This window comes from Parambassis ranga, chromosome 22, assembly GCF_900634625.1.
Source record: "Parambassis ranga chromosome 22, fParRan2.1, whole genome shotgun sequence".
Lineage (NCBI taxonomy): Eukaryota > Metazoa > Chordata > Actinopteri > Ambassidae > Parambassis > Parambassis ranga.
Window position 1 is genome coordinate 9,857,572 of NC_041042.1, and position 23,418 is coordinate 9,880,989.

Here is a 23,418-nt window from a genome sequence, read left to right on the forward strand (position 1 = left end):
GTACAAGGCAGCATATTAGACACTACTGACACAATCTGATCGGATAATATTTGGGATCAGCCCGGGGTTCCGTGGATTGTACCGTGGGAACGACACCAACCTGAAATTAGCCAGTCTATTTTCCTTGAAAACTGATAATATAGTGAAACATGATTGTGCAACAGTGAACGTGGGCGTTACAAAGAGAGAAAAAAAGTCTTGACCCTCTCTGTTCAGCAGTAGGAGAAATCCCGGAAGAGCAGTATCAGGCTGAGATCCTGCGGCCCCTCAGGCACATTGCTAGTCGCAGCATGTACTGATGGCTGCACACAATCACAGTGAAGTACAAGGTTAGAATGAGAAAGCAAAAGAGGCACACTGACACTCCCTTCACTCCTTCTTTTATGTCCACATACTGCTAGTTGTCTTGAATATGACAAACGTCCTGTAATGTTACAAAAACACTGACATTTGTTATGTTTAGCTGGAAACTGACATAAAGGATGATTTTAAATAGAACTGCCTACATGCTTTAAAAATACCTTAAAATGAAGGACACCAGGTTTGCTCAATAAAACACTGTTTATGGATGTTAATATACATAAGTACATAAAAAGTGACAAAAGTATAAATCATATTATCTTTCCTTAAACATATCCTTATGTGAGAAATAAGAATCTGGGCAAAAAAAGCCTCTCTCCTGGTGATTATAAATCTTTTCCTCCCTTTATGAATAGAACCCTGGCCAGCCAGAGATTCTTTTCAAAGCTCCCCAGACTAATTCAGTCATCAATATTTCACCTTTTTTTAAATCCCTTTTCTCTGTAAGCAGAAAAGCTGGAGCACCTGGGCAAACTGGTCCAAACTCATGCACACATAATCCTGAGCTGTCATACTTCAAATTTACAACTTAACAGATGATGTGAAGTCTGTCCAGACCCTAATCTTACAATAAACTCTTATGTAACAGTCTGAACCTCCTGTCAGGACACTTGTGTCATAACCATAATTTCTTTCCAACACTGATTTAAATACTGCAGCCCTATACAGTCAACAAACACTGGGGAGTAATGAAATGTATTAGCTGTGTTACAGAACATGATCAAACAGAGGGTGACACTAGAAACCTTTCAGTTTTTTCCAGTAGGTACAAGTATGTCTTTTGACTGGTCCGTAGTTGTCTTTTCCAGGGTCATCCATCATGATTGAGTGGTTTCATTGATCCATTTTTATGGGAGGAATACTGTGGAGTGTTGGATGCAGTTCTGGTTTAAATAAGATATTTTGGTTTTTTGACTGATCCCAAATATCTTCATAAAAACAGATCTGAGATGAGAGTCATATGCAGAATCAAGGGTTTAACCTGGAACAAGGAAAAAGATAAAATGATTCAATATGCAGCCGAATTAATGCTAATCACTGAAAAACAAATGATTTAACTTACTAGTGCTATAATAATGTCACATGTTGAGTAATGGGATCTGCCAGATCATGATGGTCGAGGTGTTGTCCTCATGGCGAGACTGTTTCATCTTTTTGTTGACCCTGCGGTGGCCCAAACCTCCAGACACCACCAGCAGGGAACTTACATCTACCTTGCTGGCTCGGCGACCCTTCTGATTCAGGGCTGGATCATGAAGCACATCATACAGGGCCCCATCCTCAGGCCCGTGCTCTAAGGAACCCTGGGAAAGAGCAAGGGAGCCACAGGACGAGGAGGACAGGGAGTCCTGGAGAGCCATGTTGGTACATCCCGCTTCTCCCAGCCACACACCTCGCCCCTGAGGTGGAGTCACAGCTGAATCTGGGAGAGGCTGGGTGCTCTCCACCTCTTGTGATTCAGGTGGCTGGAGTGAAGAGGGAGGGGTGGAGGATGGCAGGCCAGGCGGCCGGTTGCACACTGCAGTAGCCATGGTGAGGAACTTGACTGGTCCAGTGTGAGCGTGTAATGACACCATACCCCGACCTGAGAACAGACAAATATTTATCTACAATTATCCATATCTAAGCAACAATTTGGGTAATCTTTGCAGCTACTTTTAGACTAAACAGTTATTTAGCACAGATGTCGGTGTTACCTGTTACTTTAGGGATGCCCTGCAATCTGGGCACAGAGAGAGCCACAGTCACTCCCAAGTTGGTCCCTACCAGCAGCAGACCGTGGCAGACCAACAGGCTGCTCACCGACACTCTCTGGTTCCCTAGAAGAAAAGAGAAACATGACGTTAGTCTCAACAAATTAAAATACTTTCAACAGTAAATCCATTCATATTTGTGTATACAGAGGAACAGCACAGCAAACGCATCCTCCCACACAAATGTCTCCTGGAAAATAAAAAAGTGCACAGTGAAGGGGGTTACTTCAACATGTTGAACACAGTGTGGGAGGGAGATGCATTGTTTTTGTATGTGGCGGTGTTTCTGTAGCCATGATGTTCAATGCTTAGTTATCTCCAGGGCAACGTAAAGAGGATCCTGGGTAAAAAGCAACTCTTTTCAAGTGTCTGAACACTGAAAAATGCACCATTATAGTCCCACTTTGAGTCAAACAAACAAATACAAAAGTGTTATGTAACAGAATGAGTGAAGCGTAATGCTGTAATTAAGGAAGGAACTCTGCCTCTATTCAGAATGCTTACAGCAATTACAACAGGACAATCTGATGTGACCTTTTTTTCATTTTCCTTCTGGTTAGAAAGATGACTGTGAAGCCACATTGGACTGTAAAAAACTGGGATTGTTAAATTAACAACACCTTTCAGCAAGGGTGGCAATAAAGTTAGGCTTGCTGGCAGTCTGTGTTCAGTGACTTATGTGGAATTTGGCATTCATCTGAAATTGTTCGCATGTGGGAGCTTTGTAACAATGTAACAAATGATATCTAATAGGACATTTTGATAATATTTTTTATGATAGTAAGAAGAATCTGGGGTTTTGCAAAAGGAGTCTTTTCAGTCTTGCTATGTGGGAGGTGAGACTCATGAGTCATTACTGCTGTAACAGCTTGACTTGAATTTCCTCCTTCAAAGTAATCCTCTTGGGCTTTAGGAAAAATCACTGCCAGTCTATCTGCCTGACCCCCCTCAGCACAGCTGACCCCATGCATGGGGCAAACACATGCCATACTGCCATACTTCCCGGAATCCTGCCAGATAGGCGGGCAGGTACAGTTGAAGACAGGGCCCTGCGTCTTACCCACATGTGCTTCTAATGAGGGCCCAGAGTTAGCAGAAACACATAGACTGCTGGTCGGGGGCCTTGCTCAACTTCCTCCCTTCATAATATTTGGAGTTCACCACCCAGAGGGTGAACTAAAATAAACCCGAAGTGAACGTCAACACGGCCTGATCCCAGCCCTGATCCTGCACTGGAGCACCTCTTTGATCTGCACTTAGTCCTGACAACCAACAGCAGGCAGGAGGAGTAAATCCCAAACATTACACATACACATACTACAGTATATCAGCCATTTTGTCTCAAAACAACCTAAATCAACACAGTGGAAGTAGTTTAGGGGTCTGTCGTTTCAGCTAGCAAGGTGTACCCTCTTCTCATTTAAATCCTCAAATTAGCATGTCTTTGCTCACATGCCAACATTTACCGCTTAACTGAATCACTGGAGTTGAAACTTTGACCTGATGGTATCACAAAAAAAGGTAATGAAGTCACCATCTTTCAATAGTTAGATAGAGTGATATGGCTCAATCTAACTAGTAAGCCAGGTGGCAAAATGTGGCTAAATACCATTATTATACAAACAAAAACTTACTCTACAAGTATTTTAGACAGTAGCAGCAGCACATGTAACATTTAGTCACCATATACTGTATTATTTGTCAAAAACCATCTCTTATTTTCTATTGTCTCAGCAAGGAGAGCAGATCACATCACAGCTAATGGAAAATCTATCTATCTTACAACACTATTGGAGCGGATATTTAGTCCCTTATAAGTACCTTTTTTTCTGTTAGAGGTGTGTAACAATGGTGGCGCACAAACAAAGAACTGGAGGTGTTATTTACTGACCCCCCTGATATTTGTCTCCCATTAGGCCATGCATGGCTACATATTTAGGTCACAGAGCACCAGACAAAGGCAGGCTAAAGCCTCAGAACATCAGCCAGCCAAATAGCCACCACCCCCAGACATCAGTATCATAAAGTCTGCTTTAATTGTGGATCATTGTCTAAAAATAACTTAAAAAAAAAAGTTGTGCATTGCCTGACCGAGTTTACTTAAAAAAAAGATACTCAGTGGCACCAACAAGTCTGCAAGGAGGTTGAAACGGATATATCCATAGTACAATGAAAGGATCAATTTCTTAAGCTGCCTCATTCAGAGGAAGATGCCTAAATTAAATATTTGACTGGAATATAGACAGACCGCTTCACAAAATGCAAAGTATCAACCAATCAACTGCTAATAGCTCTAGATTACTTCTTAAATAAACATTAACTATGAGTTACAGTGTAAACATTTGCTATTACAGCATATTACCCAGACCCCTGTCTGCTAAGAAGGGAGTGTGCAGAATTACTCCAACATGCATGAACATGAGAAGGACAACTCCACCTAGAGCACCTCCTGCATTCAACACTGCACTATTGATAGAGGCATTCAGACTGAAGACAACGCCCCATATCTCTTTCTCTATTGGTGATAGCGTTCATTTGAATCAGTCCTATGGCCTGGCTGTGTGGTCTTGTAGTTCAGCTGAAATTGCATTAGGATTATTCATAATATGAACTTCCTGTAGAATCAGATATCAGCATAATGTAATTTGTGAGTATTTTCATATACACTGATTTTATCATTGTGTCTCAGTAAATAAACATTAATGAAGCACAGAGCTGAAGCAGAAAGATCCACCAGTCTTTGCCTGTAACACATCAATGGCAAACAGTCCCTCCTGTCCAAACAGTTGGCTGGCAGTTCCAATTACATCAGAGTTTGTGCAGAAACAGCACTTTTTTTTTTTGGTTTCACACTGCTCCATGGCAGCAGCCAGCACTGATAAACGCTGCTGTGGAACATGCAGAAGTACAAAAAAAAGGATCTGACAGGTTGGCTTTCATGCAACAGTTTAATTAAAATAATCTCTGACAAACTAAATAACTTTGTTGGTGGTTCTGAAAGTTTCACTATTTTCAGTTTCAATGCTGACTGACAGTCCAGGGACACAATGCTGTTATCAGAGGAAGTGTGCTCCTAATGGCGAGGCCCAGAGGATGAAAGCTTTCAGTTGTGGTGCTCTGTCCCAGAACCAACTTCCTCTGTGGTTGCATGGATTCTATTAGCCAATATGGGTAGTGAGGCAGACTGCTTTTATCATTCACATCTGTCTGAGAAAGTGTACTTCCACTTGGAAGTCTACACACTGGATATCTGAGTCAATGTCGCCCACAGTATAAAGCGAATGGAACTACATCAAACAGTTGGTCATCTCTTACATTTTTCATAGAATTTCATTAAAGAAACTTGTAATTTAAATTAGCTATAAATGCATTTTATCTGCAGACCACAGCATGATGCTGCAGAAATGTGGTTAATCGTGTCCTCAAGTGATAGACGCAAACATCTGAAAATAAATAGCTCTCTGCATGTTGACAAATTCATGGTTCATGAAGCACTGAACAACTCACTGCATGAGATGTGATGACTCTATTAATCAAAAATAATCAGTCCTGCTTTGAGCCTGATTCAAAGAGCCACCATGATGTAACAAATTCCAAAGCGTCCCTTCTGTCATACTGTAGCTGAATACTTTTCCGAATATTTTTATAGCCTTTGTGATAACATTCATCTGCATACTGTGCATGCAGACAAGAGGAGCTTGGTTAATAACACTGTAGTACAGACCACAACACACACACAAACCACAGCAGTCATTACAAAGAAACTCAAATAAAAACCTCATTTAAACATCAAAACATGTGATATTGTAGACATCATAACAAGGAAGTTTATTGCCAAACCACATTTATCTTCATTAATCAGCACAGGGGAAAAAATGAGACTGAAAGCAGCTATAATTGGACTGCACAAATACTAACAGAAGAAATCTCCCCATGACAACTGTAGTCATCCTTTTAGGCTGTGTGTTTCTGGGTCATGCTGCTATAATGCTGCAGATTACAAGATCCAAAGCAGCAGGTCACTCTGATGACTGCAGCCTGGGACGAATGTTAGGCTAGATTAACAGTCATTTGATTTGACCATAACATACTTTGCAACAATGTTTGTCTGGCAGGAAACTGCTTTGCTTTCACAACCAACTGCTTCACACTAAATACATCATCTATGACAACAATTGCCATAGTAACCAAACTATTCTTGACGCTCGACGACACGTGCAATTTAAAACTATGCATGTTACATAGGTAATAAAATTTAAATTCTATGTTCTTCGCAGCCTCTAAAACAAATATTTGCTCTCCATAATGAACACCATCTGCATGCATAGTGTCTATGAGTTGTAGTTCATTTGTCTTGTCTGGCGCTGCACTGCAGATATCACAGCCTGTTAATAACAGGTTAACATCTGCAGTGCCTTACACAATCAGAGACCAAAGGTGAGTCATTATGTTGGAATGATGTAAGTGAAGTAAAACCACAGGGACACGCATCTGGTCTCATTCTATTACAGTATACTGTATACTGCAAGACCAAATCAAGTGTCACATTCCCTACACCCCTTAAGTTTAATCATGTTTGTTAGCATTTAACAAGAACCTTTAAAAAAAGAAGTTTCCACCTAGTGTTTCCCTTCACTTTTCCCTTATGACACTATGAATAGAGACACAATTGGAGGTTCCTGGTCCTTTGTTTTACCGCAGAGCTTTTGAAAGGAGGACAAGAGTGTGACAAATGTGCCATAATAAAAGCCGTCTAGATGAGCACCTAGAGTGATGTCGTCTAATAACTGACCGGCGTTGAGTAAGCCAGCACTTTGAAGATGTGAAGAGAAGGGGCCTGCTTCACAGACTACAGACGCAGGGCTGTATTTGAATAAGTATATTTGACTAAAGGATCACAAGATCAGTTATCAAATAAAAGCCCTACTGTGGTTTGCCATCAGATATTTTTACATTTTCTGAGTGTGAATGTATTACTGAATGTCACTGAAGGGCAAACAGAGAGGCAGTGGTTAGTAGAGTTAGTTAGCCCACAGACTCACAATGACTTAATCATTAACCCTAAGCACTTACACAAGGTAACAAAAAGCTAGAAAAACTTCACAGAAGAAAGCCCTACCTATTGTCCTCTTTATTACACTGACCATAATCTAGGAGTACCGTAATTGGGTCAATGTTAATGAACAGTTAAACAAAACTGTTTATCAATGTAACTAAATAATACTAAACAATGAACACAGGTATTAGCTTGCTACCCACTTAAATCTTACATTTAAATGTTCAGTGAGTTTTAGAGCCAATATCTTTGTAAATGTAAAAATAACAGTGATGTCTTACCAGGCAGTATATTGTGGACAGGTGTGGCAATGTTGATGTCTTGCAAATGCTCCAAGGTCTCAGTGTGGAAGAGACGCAATGTGGAACCAGTGCTGAAGGCGATCCAGATGCCCACTCCGGCTACCACCATGTGGGACACCACCATCCCCTCCTCCTGGTGGGCTTCCAACTGCCTCTGCATGACAAAGCACAACATGGTCATTAACTATGAAATACTTAGTAATTAAACTAAGGTGAATGTCTTCTGCTGGAGTCATTAAATCTTTTTTAAGAACACATTCACACATCGAGAGTAAATCCTTCAAAATACTTATGTACTAGTTAAACCGACACCTAACAACTTGCACTCTTTGAAACAATATGAAGAATAGGAGCAGTGAGCAAAACACATTATATTATCGTTGTATTATATTGCCCTAGTGTTAACCCACAATGACCTTTCTGTTGTTTACAGAGCTAATTTCAGGTTGTCATATGTTAACTGTGTCTGACTATGACATAGACAGAACCACCATGCAACCCACAGAAAGTCTGTCTCTGTCTGTTTAGACTGCAGCAGCCCATGCATTGTTTGTGGTTATTATGTTGGAATGTTTTGATTACGGTATGCTGATTAAGAAAAAACAAAAAATTAAAACTCATTAAGAGATTCTTTGTCAAAAAGCCTAAATGTTAGAGAAACCACAAATTATTATTGATATGCAATATGAAATGCAGTGATGAGTGAGGTTGAAATATTAATGCAATGCACTGCATGTTTGTTTGCCCTACATTCTAGTCATTGTAATTCAGATTTTATCTTGAGCAGTTTATTAAATTATGAAATTTCCTGTTTTCCAGCAAGTCTCTTCTTCCTCTCCATCTGACTTACAGTCACCACTCTGGACTAACGGTAAATCTTTAGTGAGGAAGGCGAACGGGATAGGCAGGTGGTCTGACATAATGAGCTTAATGAGGCTAAACAGATTATGAGTGAGTGCATGTCAGAGGAACGTTACTATTCCTGGACCCATGGCAGGTGCATCCACTCCCTAAACCAGGCTACAACTCCCATATGGAATACCATCCATATTCTAGGATATGGAAAGAGAAAGGCCTTGGAAGGGTAAGGAGGCACCTCACACCACATGTGGTCTCTCCAGCTTGGAATAACCACATTTTAAAGTGGCACCTTCTTAGAAACACTTCCTGCTCCCGTCAGTCCAGACTCAAGGCACAAATGTCCAGTTCACACTCCACAGTTTTTATTTCTTAGTTGTTCTTTGGTGTTGCTCCCCTTATTAACACTGTCAAAGCATGCCCTTAGACGGAAGGCTGCAGGCGACGTACCTCTACACAGTGTGTGTGGGTGCTGATGATGAAGACTTGTCCACCAGATGAAGCCCAGAGGTGCTCCTCCACAGCCAGCATGGCCTTGACTGGGAGGACTCCCAGCTTCAGTAAGGTGGGTTTATCTGAGTTCCACAAACCATCTGTGAGAACAAACATAATGCAGCATGTAAACACTCAACATATACATCAATGATATCTGAACTATAATCTAAAAATCTAATAAACCATCATAAAGCAACAACATAAACCTTTGCAACACAAATCCCAAACAGCATTTTATTTAATGGTTTGAGAAGAATGGTTTACACAGTACATGAACATCGCAGTAACAGTCCATCTGTCTTTATAAATGTCGCCTGTAAAGGTCATCTGCATTTATAACTCTGCTAATGTTGGTAGAGTGGCCATTAATGGTTTCCACAGCCTTCACTATGAATATAGATGGGCTGTGAAGCATTAGTCAGAGCTGAGCTGTATCCCACACTCACCTCCTACACACACTGTTCTACATGTGCCTGGGCACCTACAGTGCCAGCTCGGCTGCAATGAAACACCCCCTGCAGTATCTTTATAAATATCAGCACATTTAGAACGTGTTTACTGTAGACGCAAAATGTGAGGAAATGTAGGTTTGTTGGACAGAGACAGCTGGGTATGTGATGTATTTTACACATTAAAAAGTGCATACCATTAAATAACCGAAGAGCTCAGCTGAGTTAAGCTAAAGTAGGGAATTAAAGGGAATCTCACTTAAACTAGTGAATATCCACCTATACATGTGCCAAATGTTGAATACAAAGTACATTTTATCCACATACCACATTCCCTTAACTAATGGGTATGCCAGGAAGTGAGTGAGGCCTCACCAATAATGTTTATTTAGCCGAGGGTACAAAGGTAGCTATTGAAAGGTAAGGTGCCACGCAGAGAGATGTTCCTTTAAAAATACAGGAATGGCTGGGGAAGTAAGAATAATCTGCCACTAAAGGAGCTGGGTGGGATTAACATTCCAGCCCTGTGTATATTATTTTAATAATCATGCTGTGTAGGTGAATGTGCAAGAATATAAGGTAAAAAGAAAAAGAAAAGGAGTAGTGAAGGAAAAAAAAACATGAGTGTCAACTTGCAGGCTTATGTAAGTACTAAAGTAAGTGTGTCTGCCCACATCTCTCACTTCTCAAACTGTAGCTCTCCTTCATGTCAATGTCAGCCTCAACAAATATGTGTGGATGAGAAACAAAAGAAATGTAACCAGCCAAAAGTTCATTACAAAAAAAATTTCTTCTCATGTTGATAGACTACAAAACATGCATTACTATCAACAGTAAAAGTAGATGACATGAGAGAGATGCAGAAATGAGTTCATCTTCTGACCGTCTGTCTGATGTGTGACCTTTGCTGAATCATTGCCTCCCTCTTTCTCCATCTTGCACATTGTCAGTCACATTGGAAAAAAGCAAGCATGGCAGAACTAGGCTGACGGCCTGGCTTCAAAAACACTACATCAACAGCAGAGTTGTATTTCCAAGCAGCTTTGGTAACTCTGCACGGAAGGCATAAAAGACAAAGCAGCATTCCTGTCAGTTCAGTAGTTTTTGATATCTTGAGGGTCAGTGGACATTTTTTCTTTTAAAAACTATGTACCGGTACTGATCATTTCTTTAAGTACTGCTGTTGTCTCTAAGGTAAACAGTGGGTCCACTGTGAATGCTAGAAGAGCCAGTCAATGTGACAGAATTGACTCCAGCTGTATTACCACATGTGTGTAGAGAACAGTTTCCTCACCAACGTATGCAGGATGAATCATCATTTTAACATAAAGTGATCATGTTTCACATCCTGGCAGATGTGTGGATGGATAGAAATCAAACATTTCAATCTGAGAAACCAGGATATCTTTTTGGGGATTCATTTCACACACCAGTGGTGATGAATAATAACAGCAACTACAGTGGGCACATTCGGTTATTTCAGTTAACAACACACTGCCTAGTATCTGAGGACAACACACTGGAAAAATATAATGAGTGGTCCAAAAAATTCCTGAACAATTACATGCAAACTGAAATGTTGTCTTCCAGGCAGACTGTAGCTTAAAAAAGCAAAAATAGCTTTCCTCATGTATTTCTGTCCTCAGGTCATCATCTATATTCTTTCAATTTCTCTCTAGTGCACAAAAAATTAAACACACCAATGTCACTAGAGTAAAATCTGATTTGAGTTATTTGAGAGAGGAATGGGTATGTTTCAGCGAGGTTAATAAAGCACTAAGACACTGATACTGTCCTTGTATCTGACAGTCAAGAATTACTAGTATTCGAATCTTCATGTTCCAAAACTAGCACTTGCCTTCACACACTTTATATGAGAAACTGATAGAGACAGATTGAGGTAGAAGCCCCTATGAAAGCCAATACAAGACGGAAGAAAACCGAGAATGTGTGAAACTGTGGGAAGAGCCGAGTGTGCTGTCTAAGCTCATCATTAAATAGGTCACCAACAGACCGATTTCTCCCAGGCAACAAGGCAAACGGAAGCAGAACCTCAACATACAGCAGGGGAGACCTCTGACCTCAGACTGCACACAATGACTGACTTACACTATACACTAATGGCAACATGGTGAGAAAAAAAAAAACGTAATTAGCGCAACAGGCTGCAAAACAGCAAGCTCTGTGAGAACATTCCCTATACCTGGATTTAGCAGCAAACTGTGCAGCCTTTTAGGAACCTTAAATGTTTTCATATAGTTGGGGAAAAGGCTCTCATTCATTCACACAGCATATTGTGGTTGAATATTCTGCTAAATATTTATGTTAACACTGTCAGCACCATTTTAAAACTGAATCTAATTACCTCAATGAATGTGTTTCTGTTTAGCACAATGACAGTGATTTAACCTTATAACTGGCCTAATTATAGCTAAGATGATCAACAAACCTTACAAAGGTAAAATTCTAAAAACATAACTGAAGAGATAAACACTTTCCTGAAACACACACCTTGGGATTTGGAGTAGACAGCCACGGAGCCACTGACAAGGCCAGCGTACAGACAGTGGTTTCTATACACCAGGCTGGTGACAGTGGACTTATCTGGAGTGAAGAAATGCTGCAGACGTACTTTCTTTGACCGCTGGCTGCTTTTGTAGACAATGATGCTAAATAGGACAAGAGATAAATACAGATATAGTGTTACATCTTGGCAAATATATGCTTAAAAAATGGTCACCTTTGTGAATCTTAGCTAGAAAACAAGATATGCAACTATCTGTACCTTCCTTCCTCCATGCCCAGACAGACAGTCGGGGTATCACTGGCCTTCGCTGGAGGAACATGGCTGTTGTCCCCATTCTCCTGGAGTTGTTCATTTGGGACATAGGCCATGCAGAGAATACGAGACTCTACATTGAAACACTCAGTCACCTTAGGGCTGGAGTTCTGCATGGCCACAATGGCAATCTGGCCCATCTGATTGGTGCAACTTGCAACCTAAATGAAAAGAAGTTGACAGCTGTAGTACTCCAGATGTTGTTCATGAGAAAACACTTTGCAGAGAACAAGTTTAATTACTAAAGAAAGTGCAAATCAAAATCCTGTCATAGGCCAGTTTATATTGACATATACATCACAGTTTATCACAGTTTAACTCCTGATCTAAAACTCTTTCAGCAACAGTTTATATATTATCTCATCATGAAAATACCAGTGTAAATGATGTTATATCACAGCCAGAGAAGTTTTCCTTGACTGTCAAGGCTGCTACAGTGGCAGTGATTACCGATGCTAAAGAGAATCATTGTTTATTTTAAGAAAAAAGTAAGTACTGAAGAAATAACTGTCAAATCATGATTGTCTTTCTCAAGAGGAAGTTAGACATATTAATAAAAAAACTTGCAAACAAATCTGTTCTGCTGACGCAACATACCCAAAAGCGGCTCTGCTAAAATGGATTCTGGTTAAGCTTACCCTAAAAACTGCAACAGTGCCTTCTGAGAATGCCTAAATACACTTAAATACATCTTCTTGGCTGCTAAACTTGAGGCTAGAGTTGAGGCTAATGAATATGTTGGTATAAAACTACATATTTAGATCTTTCTCTGGTAGGTTTTCAGTATAAACACGGTTCTTCTTTTGGGTAGAAAAAACATCTTACCCAGACACATCCATGCCCCAAAACAGGAGTGTCTGCTGTACTCTCTGTGTTGATGTGTGGCTCTGGATTATGAACAGCACACTCCACCTATCACAGAGCAGGAGAAAATAAGAAATAAATGACATACAAAACACTTGTTTATATTAATTCTTTCACTCACTAACCAGCCTTAAAAAAAGAATGTAGATATTCCTAATCTTTCATCGCCTTTATCACTGCAAAGCCCAACAAATATTTCTGTAATAAGTAACTGTTACAGAGTTTAGTGTGATTTTCCATACAGGCATCAAACCCACAGCAAACTGCGCTAACCAGCCACAGCATGAGTGCTCTCTCTGCATCACTGAATCTTGATTTTTATCAGAACCATATCTTAATAAACTGAGTGAATGACTACCTTCAGAAATAGGAAAGTAACAACCTCACCTTGAATTCCTGTAGTTTTGACATGACGACAGGCATTTGTTGCAGCAAAAGAGGGTGTCTCTGCTTTTTGATTTGATTTGCATGATCTTCTGCAAAGAACCAGCCCTGCAGGTTGTCCTCTTCTGTTATGAAACACGCACAAAGATAGCACAGTTCAGTAATGTACTCCAGAGGTCTGTAAAAGTTAATAATCACTATAACTACAAAAAGAAACTCTTACAAACCAATAACAGCTGTGATATGTAAAAAATGAAATAAAATACAGTATGTCAATACAGCCCACTATTACACTGCATAAATTCATGCAGACAAAATGGAAAAAACAACTGTGCAACTGAGACAAGTGGAAGTATACAGCCAAGAAGTGTACTGTACCAAGAGCCAGCTTAGCCATCTGCAAGTTACTGATCCATGACTGTTTGATGGCTGGGCTGAGAGTATTGAACACTGCACTGAAGTAAGTGGGTTTACCCATCCTGTTAATACAGAAGAGAAAAACACAAGATGAGGAAATTAAAGAAGAAGCTATTGTTATATCTATTATACAGTCTATGCATTTCTCAAATTTGCTTCATCAAGCTCAATAGCGACACATAGACATTTTGTTTTGTTGCAGCTTATACAATACAAAGGTTATCACACAAATCTTATTTGTTAGATGTCATATAGGTACATCATTTGAGATGCTTTAACACTGTACTGAATATATGTGGATGCAAAAAAAATTAAACTGAAATTTGTCTAACTAGTCAAGTTCAACACTTAAACATACACTCCACTAAATTAGTAACATTTACACTTAAGTATCCAATATTAAATAATAACACTTCTATGTGTCTGGGTAGAATTTTCACCCTCAGAAGTCTGCCCATCTAATGCTGAACGAGCAGTATGACTGTGACAGAAATGCAATGGAACTCAATGTCAATTATTGCTTGTGGGTGTGTGTGTGTGTGTGTGTGTGTGTGTGAGAGAGAGAGAGAGAGAGAGAGAGAGAGAGAGAGAGAGAGAGAGAGAGGAAGAGAGAGGAAGTCTGAAATGTATCTCACTCTTGTTGGTGTTGGTGAGAAGTGTTGTTTTTAGTGATTGAGGGATCAGGGGAGGAATGAGAGATGCACAGCTGTGTTTCCAAACATACCCAGAGATAATCTCACCAGCTAAATGCAGTAGAGATGGAGTAAGAAGGTGAAAAAAAATAGTTACGGTAATTGAGAATGTTAAAATGTGAAAACCCATGGGAAACCATGTGATGACTGTAAATGAGCATGCAATATGTGACATGGATATTTGTGTTCAGCAACAGCTGGGGAAATTTTGGTTCTGATTTATTTGAGCTGGTGAAGGAACTTATTTATTCAAACACCAAAATGTGCTTAAATGCTCTCTTCTAAAGCCAAAAGGATAGAGGAAAGCTGAAGCAACAGAAGGACCAAGGAGGATAAGAGGGATAAAGACAAGCCAAGGATAAACATGGCAGTTTGCGAAAAAATCTAACGCTAAGGAGGTGTTTATATGGGTGAATGGATGGTTGGATCAATGGATAGACAGTGTTTATATAAGTGTAAAAAACAGACTTGTCTTGTTTGCCAGGCAGCTGGAGTTGGATCCTACACCGGTCAGCTGCCCTGATTTCTTCCTCCTTCTTCAGTATCAGTCTCTGGAGACCTGAGACCCAGTCCTGGGCCACTGTGGGGTTTACATTCTGTGCAAAAGAATATTGGAAGAAGAGCGAGAGAAAAAGAATGGGAAAATGGCCAAAAAATGTGCTTCAAAGCAACTTGATATCAATTAATCATAGCCACATTGATTTAAAGATGTTATTGTGAATTAGGTAAAGAATGAAGGCCATGACCTAGGTTTGCTGCTTATACTGTCATCTACATTGAGTGACACCAAAAAAATAGAAGCACTTGTCACTCAGCAGTCCGACAGCAAGTGCAATGTCTTTTTTTGTTGACACACGCTCTGGGAGGTGTTGATTTTTGGGGCTGCAGCTTCTGGCCCTGTTTTACAGGTCCACATTTATTGGACTACAAATTGTGTTTTGTGTCTTTGCTGCACCATAAAGGAACCGTACAAAATGTGAGTTGGCCAAGTAACTATAAAATTCCTTTCAATTAATAATTAACAAAATCTACTCCTACACAATCTGCCATGCTTGAGATACACACAAAAAGATCTTCTAAGTAAAAATTTATAACTAGAACACTGTCAGTATCACTTGTGATGTGAAATTTAATGTTAAGGAAATTCTTGGCCGTCTAATTCAAAAATTTTAGCCCTGCCTTTCTACTTGACATCAGTCTCCATCCCTCCCTCCATCTCTCAGACACATGTCTCTCTGAGAGTTTTTCTGTTACTCTACCTCCCACTCTGCTCATGACAGACCTACCAGCACAGCACAAACACAGCCTTACAAGCTCCTGCTGCACCCTGCAAACTAAACCTCCATCTCACCAGCACAGAGCAGCTTGTGTGTATGTGTGGCCACATGATATGACAGGCTTGAATGGTGCAAATCAAGACTTAAGAGACTCCTAGTCTGCTCAAGACAAACTGCCCACGCAGTACATTCCACAGCTTAAACGATACACGCCAACATGATAATCGCTGGGGGGGGGGGGGGGTATACAAGGATTCAAAGAAGTTTCACAGAGTTATTTATATCAGATCAGCCTTGCACCATGTTTATGAAGTTTACCTCTAGTAGCACACCATTTGTTTTAGTGCAGTCATACATTACCTGGTAATTTCCTTTAAGGCTACTGATCATGCTGGAGATCTGGTTGACCAGGCTGAGATCATGGATTAGGTTCTGTAGATCCTGATACAGGTGACCGGGGCCCATGTATAGTTTGTCTACACAGACAAAACATTTTGTAAGTCATTCACCTCTTTAAACACTCACATAAATTGCAAAAAAGGTGTAGTGATGATGGCTGTTCAAAAAACACAAAAGAATTTCAAGCTAACTCATAACAAGGGAAAAAACCTCAGCTGTCAACAGTCTACAGGAAGTTGGACACTGACAACAGCAAATGAGGCCAGTTTGATGAGAGAAGCAGTTAGAAATGGGACAAAGAAAGATCAATAAACAGGCAATCAGTGATTTCCCCACAGGGAGTAGTGATAGCTGTGCACACTTCATCACTGACAGTGAGTCACTTTGACAGCATAAGCTTTCAACACTCACAAACGCTGTATACTTTATATATATATATATATATATATATATATATATATATATATATATATATATATATATATATATATATACACTGCAATAGGTGTGATGCTTTGGAATCTTTCTTTCATCATTTTGTACTTGTCCTCAAAACATCAAACCTAAGCATCCTGTGAAGTAGGATGACTGTGTCTGTTCTGCTTTAAAAGAAAACAACGTTTTGCTTTGAGCATACAGACAGCACACAACAAAGGTCTGACATTTTCGGCTGTCTCACACATAAAGTAAAAATTAAGAAGAGTGGCACATTGAGAGCACAGAAAGCATGCCTGTCAGTTGACCAATGTTCCCAACTGACAAATGATTCAGGCCACTTACTCTAATTAAAATCTGGCTCCAGAAATTGTAGTGCATGAATCATCTTGACTACATGAGAGTGTGAACAAAGAGTTAAACTGCACCAGAGTTTTTGGCCCCAAACGCTCTGTTTGCCACTGCTATTCTTCTTTCTCTTCTCCCTTTGCTTCCCTCTCCTCCTCCTCGTCTTCTTCCACAATAGTCACTAAGTCTGACTGGTGCTTCAACTCCATAGCAACACTGAATGGTCTCCTTCTCAAGGTCTCGCTGACAGGGGATTCAGGGGAAAATTTACCCATGTTTGTATATGGCAAAACGTTGAATTTGTAGGTGGTCTCTAAAATGTTTCCTTCTGTCTTTGTGTACAACAGGCTGCTAACAGAAATTCTTTATTTTATTTTCATGTGTGAGCAGATGATATATCAATACTTAACAATAATACATAAAAAAGCAACTCTATGAGTTTTAAAAATGCAAAGGTTTATAGCATGTTTTCTGGGACAATATTGGTATTTATTAGTACAAATATTAATCCCTAAGAAGAATATAATTCTATCGTCACTGGAGTGACCATTCCCACAGACTAGACTGGCACTGTGTAACCCATTTCAACATTTGGGTCCAACTTCCTGAATGGCCCTTTGTGAGAGTGCCAAATGCCAGGAGTTTTCTAACAAAACAGGCCTTGGAGCATCTTCAGAAGCAACACAGTCAAACCAGCAATTACACACTTCCTATAAACAAACAATATATCTACAAATTACATACTGGCTGTGAGGGCAGCAGGAAAATGTATCTCCAAATGACCAGTTTGCATGGTGGTCTGGTTGCTATGCAGCATAGAAAAGAGATGAACTAAGCACAGAGACATGCGAAGGGATGACATCATATGCTGGAGAGTCTTTTCATTGCCTTCTCAGAGGCTGGTCACCAAGTTGCTTTTTGGCTGTATACAGAGGACTGTGAAAAACAATTGTTTCCATTTGTTAAAAGTTCCTGGACAATGCTCAGATATGTCAGACACACACACAAACTAAGGTTGGCTGTAATAACTGCAGAGCAAACAGCTGAATAATGCAGCAATGCATATCATCTCTACAAAATCATCAAATGTCTACAGCTGCTCAACGCCAAAATACACCGAGACCTTTGGAGGCCTCTAAGGTCACTGCATATACACTTGCATCCGCACAGCAGGTTGAGATGAGGTTGTGAACCTGTAGCCTTGGGAAATCCCTTCAGTCAGACCAGATGTTACTCAGGTCTGTTTGTGCCATCTGTTACCATGCACTCATCCAGTTGCTAGACTGCTCATATGGTTCAATGACGTATCAGAGAGATGATCTGACATGAGACAATGCTGTGAAAGCACACCAAATGATGTGTGGGAGGTCACTCTTGAATATTACTTAACAACTCTTTTGTTTAAACTGTACCGTACAACACATAAAGTTCATTTGGAAATGGAAATGACACAGTGACATCTGGCAGGAAAACGGCGCAACTGTATTAAAGTAAGTATTTGAGAAATGAAAGAGTAAGTGAGCTATGGTGTGTAATCTAACAGTAGTAATTCCAGTGTACTATCACTGGCAACTGAAAGCATGAGCCCCTGACCTGACAGATGAGGGATAATACAATATCAAAGCACACAACAGCTCAGCAATACAGTGGACTACCATTAACACAGCACAAACATACACACACAAAACGCATCCTAGAAAAAAACTGCAGTGCTGTGACCACAAAATCATACGCTCTCCTTATGCCTCTTGTTTGTCTGATCTGGGCTTTTTAAAGTGGCTGAGCAGCTGCCTGTGACAGGCGAGCACCCAGTGGAAAGACTGAAATCACTGCACTCGGCAGCCAGCAGACTAGACGGTTGTAGAAGGAAAAAATACACACTCACATGCCTGACAGTGTGTGTTTTTGTATTTATCAAATAAAACATACAAATTACATTTGTTCAGTTTTAAATGGGGGGGGCGTTCACAACTATCTTATCAAAATTACAGGTAGACAAGAAGTCTACTAAATTTAAAGTAAAAGAGTGTGACATTATGTTTCATACTTGGCTTAGCGTTGATCACCACCTTCTCCCCGGAATGAGGGGCTGGATAGCGATTGTTGTCGGCCATGTCCTCACTGGACCCGAACTCAAGCACCTCCACAAAGTTTAAAGGCACACTCCACTTTAGAAGGAACCTCTGGTCAAGTGGAGCATTTCCACTCCCACTTCCGCTGCCATCCTGACATCTGAAGAGTAAAGGAGAAAGGTTATGTGACAAACTTGTGGTTGCCTCCCACACGAGAAATAAGCGCAACAAGATGTGAGGGTAGGAAAAGAGAAAAAAAAATCACATTTGAAGGATGGCATGTTTGAAGGATAAGAGGAGGTGATTTTTAATGTCCATGGACTGCTGTTCAAGCACATGTACTTTTCCCAGAGGCAGTCTATGGTGGCTGTTGCATGTTACAATTACAGGACTGAAGCTGAAAAGCCAAGGAATGGGATTCTCCATCATTCCTGGTTAAAAGCAGCATGTGACTACATATGGACAAACCCAAAAAACTCACTGTGGTCAAAAGTCACCAGAGGGACACCAGTTCCATGCACTGGAATCATTTCTCTTGCTACCTCCAGTTACTTCAGTTTAGCTTCACTTTAAGACTGATATACATCTTTAGCAATTAGTTACACAAATAAGAACAAAAGTATTCAAACAATTAATGTGTAGATTTGGACATTGGACAGAAAGTGCAAGGAGGTCTGGTCTGTCTCTTACCGTATATTGGGTGTGGCACACATGAGCACATCATTAAGTAGAAAAAGGCGCCGCTCCTTGGTTTTGATGATTTCACCACGCTCATTGAAGACTGTCTCCACCATGTCATCTGAGCGGATCAGGTAGCGACTGCCATTCCGCAAAAGCTAAAAGAAAGTAATGATTAAATCAGAGTAATTTATTAGTAATTTATGAACAGAGTGTTGTTTAATTACAAACAAGCAAAGCACAGAGAAGGGATATGCAAAAATTGTCTCTGCTTCCTACATTTTTACCATCATTCTCTATTGTGAAAGCATTCACTTCTGATAATAGTATAATACATGGCTATCAACTGTGTCTATGAGCAATTAAAAGATATGAGAAACAAAACCCATCTGCCCCATGTTGGTTGCTCTGTAAATATATTTTAACACAGATGCCAGAGTGGGTGGCTGCAGATAGACAAATAATTATACCTTGGGGAAAGCTGGTGTTGTGTGCACATGTTGTGCTAAGCCATGCGCTAAAAATATGGTATTCAGTCAGGAGAATACAGGCGAAACTCAAGTGCCTGCTGGCCGCCCACACTGGGACAGAGAGAAGTGCCACAGCATATGCTAAAGGAATCAAAAATCAGCCAAAATTTTGCACACTGGCTGAGCAATGAACATATTCAGCTCTAACAAGGCTTTCTTTAACATACATGTAAAAAAAACAAAACTCAAACAGAGTGCAGTGGCTGCATCATAAGTATGGCATACCACCCAAGAGATATAGACAGACCTTGTTGAGGTAGCGTTCGTTCATGACCTTTGCAATGTGTCGGATCTCACAGCGCTGGTCGGCTTCCCTCTTCTTTTCATTGAGCTTCTCAGCCAGAGTCTCCAGTTCAGTCAGGGCCATCTGCAGTGGCAGACGGTCTGCATGACCCACTGGTGTGTTCTTCAGCATGTCCTGATGAAAATGAGAGAAATCAGTCATTTGCATAACTGCATGATGGAAACATCCTTCTAAGTCTTTTTCTGTTTTTATATACAGCCCACATCCTCAAAACGGGGAACAATCAAGCTACTTTAAATGGACATTTCACACATTGAACTGGTGTTATAAATGTGTAGACTTGCAAAAAGGAAGCGACCCAGTGTCCCATATTTTGTCTGAGATTTTCTACATGAGAGGAGGAAATAAATGTGCCAGGGCAGGATTAAAAGGATATGAGGAAACCATGTCCCTTCAGAGCAATTCCCTTGCCTCCCTCTGAGCTTAGCAAACAAGGTACCCTGATTTATAAGTATAGCACTCCCTCTGCTGGTGAATGTATAAACAACACTGTCCTCTCTACATTGCCTTAACTGTGAAGCAGGAGTTTATTATACCTGAAGGAGGAGGATAAACTGTGGAAATCTCTGGATAGGTTTCATCATCAGCCCATACAGAGTCATCCGGTCACTGTTAGTGTCCTGTCGATTCTGTGGATGAAAGGGAGTATTAAACGCTAAAGAGTTTCTGTACTTTTAAGCATCTCCTGGGTGGAAAATTACTGTTCCCATCTAGTTAATGCAAGTAGCTGTCTTTAGCATAAATAGGCTGATGACTGACCAGCTTAACATATTAATATTTAGCTGTAAGGCAGTCTTAACACTGGAGTAATTTTTTCCACTGGAAAAAAATTAATTATTTTACCAAGAACGGTCATAATGGTTTTATCATAACGGTGTTGCCACAGTGTCATTTCAGGGTTAGTTTAACATTGTGTGTGTTAGTGTGTTTTTCTCAAACCTTGAGGAATTCCAGGAAGGCAGGCTTAGAGGCACACGTCTTCCGTACCACTGCCATTGCAGTGCTGAAGTTGTTCACATACTCACTGTAAGCATCCAGCACCATGGACTTTGAAAACTGTAGATAGACAGAAGTTTAAACACTTACAAGAATATATAGCATTGTCTGTGTTTTAAGCTTGGTAGAGAGATAAATAAACTCACTCTCAATTTGCATTATTTTGTATTATCACAACTTAAAAGTGTAGCTCTGCTTTAGGGTTACAATTTTCTTACCGATGCCACAAAGACATCTCCAATCATCTCCAAATTGTCCCACTCAGCCACACGGCTAGCTAAGGCAATCTGGAACAGGAAGTGGCACTGCAGGATCTCACGCACACGATAGAAGGTCATCTTCAGTTTTCTGTCACTCAGCAGCCGTGGCTCTATCTGGGACAGGGGCTTCTCATATTGCTGAGAAAACAGGCAATATGACCTGTTAGAACACTTCAACTGAAATTAGCAATCAGTGTCATGTATCTCTGTGCATACCTCTAATATCCTCTTGAGGGAATCCAGATAGTTCTTCTCACTTTCCAGTATAGACCCCAGTATACATCTTCTCACAAGCTGTACAGGAGGAGTACAGGCATTTGACAGAGCTATCTTATCAGCTAATTTCAATTGAGATAATTTTGGAGGGCATGTTAATTACCTGTTGCTGTGAAAGACCCTCGGGTGCTGGACATAGCACTGGCTCAACATTGAAACAGTCCACCTCAATGAAGAGTTCAGACTCCTCATCCTCAAAACAGGCTGACTTTCTCTCTAAAACATTAAGAAAGGAGAGCATTGTAAAACTGACAAAAATATTATTCAACGAATAAACAGGCACACAGACCAAACACCTAAGGGATATTGTGTACAGCTAAAGGGACTGATTCTTATTGAAGGCATGTGACCATTTAAAGACATACATACCATGACAGAATGACTTGGTTTTGATGAAGGAACGCCCCTTCTTCACGGCAGCTTTGGTTTTCTCAAGCCCATCTTTGGTCCCTTCTTTAGCTGCCTTCACTAGCTTTTGCATCTTTGATAAGATAAAACACAGTATTATATAGATTATAGATCTAAATAGTGGCATTAGGTTTGATGTTAAGTAAGATGAAGAATAGTTTACTTTGTCTAAACCTATGGCTAAAAAGCAATCAAACAGGACTACGGCAGACAGGAGCAGCGTTAGAGTTGGGATGAAGATATACCACAGATTATGTAATACATGACAGCAGAAGAGCAGAGCTGACCAAAGAATGACAGTAACTGGGACATCAGCTCAAAGCACAAAAAATTATCTTATTTACAATTGTTGCCTCTGTTCACTGCGGATGATATGCAACAGTTTCGACTACTTTAAAACATTGAATAGGACCTCTGTTGCTGGTGTCTCAGTTTTCTGTCAAATAAACAAATGTTACTTTGGAATACATCCTAAGCTTGACAACCTCCGATGCATCAACAAGAACAGGCAAATGCTGCAGACCATAAGGCAAACCCATCACCATCGCCACCACAAGTCATTCACATCGGAGCAGGATGGAGGTACCAAATGAGTGACAAGACGCCCACAGTGGAGTTAGCCAGACTGATAGTAAAAGGTCGGGACTACTTTATCTAGCACAGACACATGAAGTGAGCCTCAGGTAGTTTACCTTCTGCTCGTGTTTCTGTTTGAGCTGCTGCAGCTCTACCGTTCCCACTGTATTTGCCATTAGATCTTTCATCTTTTTCTCATAGTGTTCTTTCAAGCGTGTCAGATCTTGAGAGAGCTAAACAAAAGCAAAGCAAGCATCACTGGTTATGGGTTTAGAACGAGCTCGAACGTCAGAGTCTCAGCAACTGTACTTTAGTCTTGGTCTGTCAGTCATTAGACTGCTAACTTTATTTTTCTCTAAAATGTGCTTTTGTTTTATTATACTATTTCC

At 40.3% G+C, this 23,418-nt stretch overlaps 1 protein-coding gene across 2 annotated transcripts in view; it reads right to left on the bottom strand.

The window, feature by feature from the left end:
• Window positions 1–521: 521 nt before the first annotated feature.
• The window catches only part of arhgef10 (Rho guanine nucleotide exchange factor (GEF) 10), a 35,635-nt gene continuing 12,738 nt past the window's right edge, over window positions 522–23,418 (bottom strand). The window contains exons 9-30 of one of the 2 annotated variants that reach the window (XM_028395853.1): window positions 23,146–23,262; window positions 22,415–22,526; window positions 22,149–22,261; window positions 21,986–22,063; window positions 21,728–21,907; window positions 21,453–21,569; window positions 21,050–21,142; window positions 20,457–20,627; window positions 19,692–19,837; window positions 18,977–19,161; window positions 16,108–16,223; window positions 14,939–15,066; window positions 13,740–13,840; window positions 13,365–13,486; window positions 12,939–13,025; window positions 12,060–12,274; window positions 11,786–11,943; window positions 8,781–8,923; window positions 7,452–7,626; window positions 2,058–2,180; window positions 1,424–1,945; window positions 522–1,342 (exon numbers count right to left, since the gene is read on the bottom strand). In XM_028395853.1, coding sequence (XP_028251654.1) covers window positions 1,440–1,945; window positions 2,058–2,180; window positions 7,452–7,626; window positions 8,781–8,923; window positions 11,786–11,943; window positions 12,060–12,274; window positions 12,939–13,025; window positions 13,365–13,486; window positions 13,740–13,840; window positions 14,939–15,066; window positions 16,108–16,223; window positions 18,977–19,161; window positions 19,692–19,837; window positions 20,457–20,627; window positions 21,050–21,142; window positions 21,453–21,569; window positions 21,728–21,907; window positions 21,986–22,063; window positions 22,149–22,261; window positions 22,415–22,526; window positions 23,146–23,262 — 3,186 coding nt within the window. In that variant the 3' untranslated portion in view covers window positions 522–1,342; window positions 1,424–1,439. The remainder of the gene's footprint in view (window positions 1,343–1,423; window positions 1,946–2,057; window positions 2,181–7,451; window positions 7,627–8,780; window positions 8,924–11,785; window positions 11,944–12,059; window positions 12,275–12,938; window positions 13,026–13,364; window positions 13,487–13,739; window positions 13,841–14,938; window positions 15,067–16,107; window positions 16,224–18,976; window positions 19,162–19,691; window positions 19,838–20,456; window positions 20,628–21,049; window positions 21,143–21,452; window positions 21,570–21,727; window positions 21,908–21,985; window positions 22,064–22,148; window positions 22,262–22,414; window positions 22,527–23,145; window positions 23,263–23,418) is intronic. The other variant, XM_028395854.1, reaches the window with a different exon arrangement.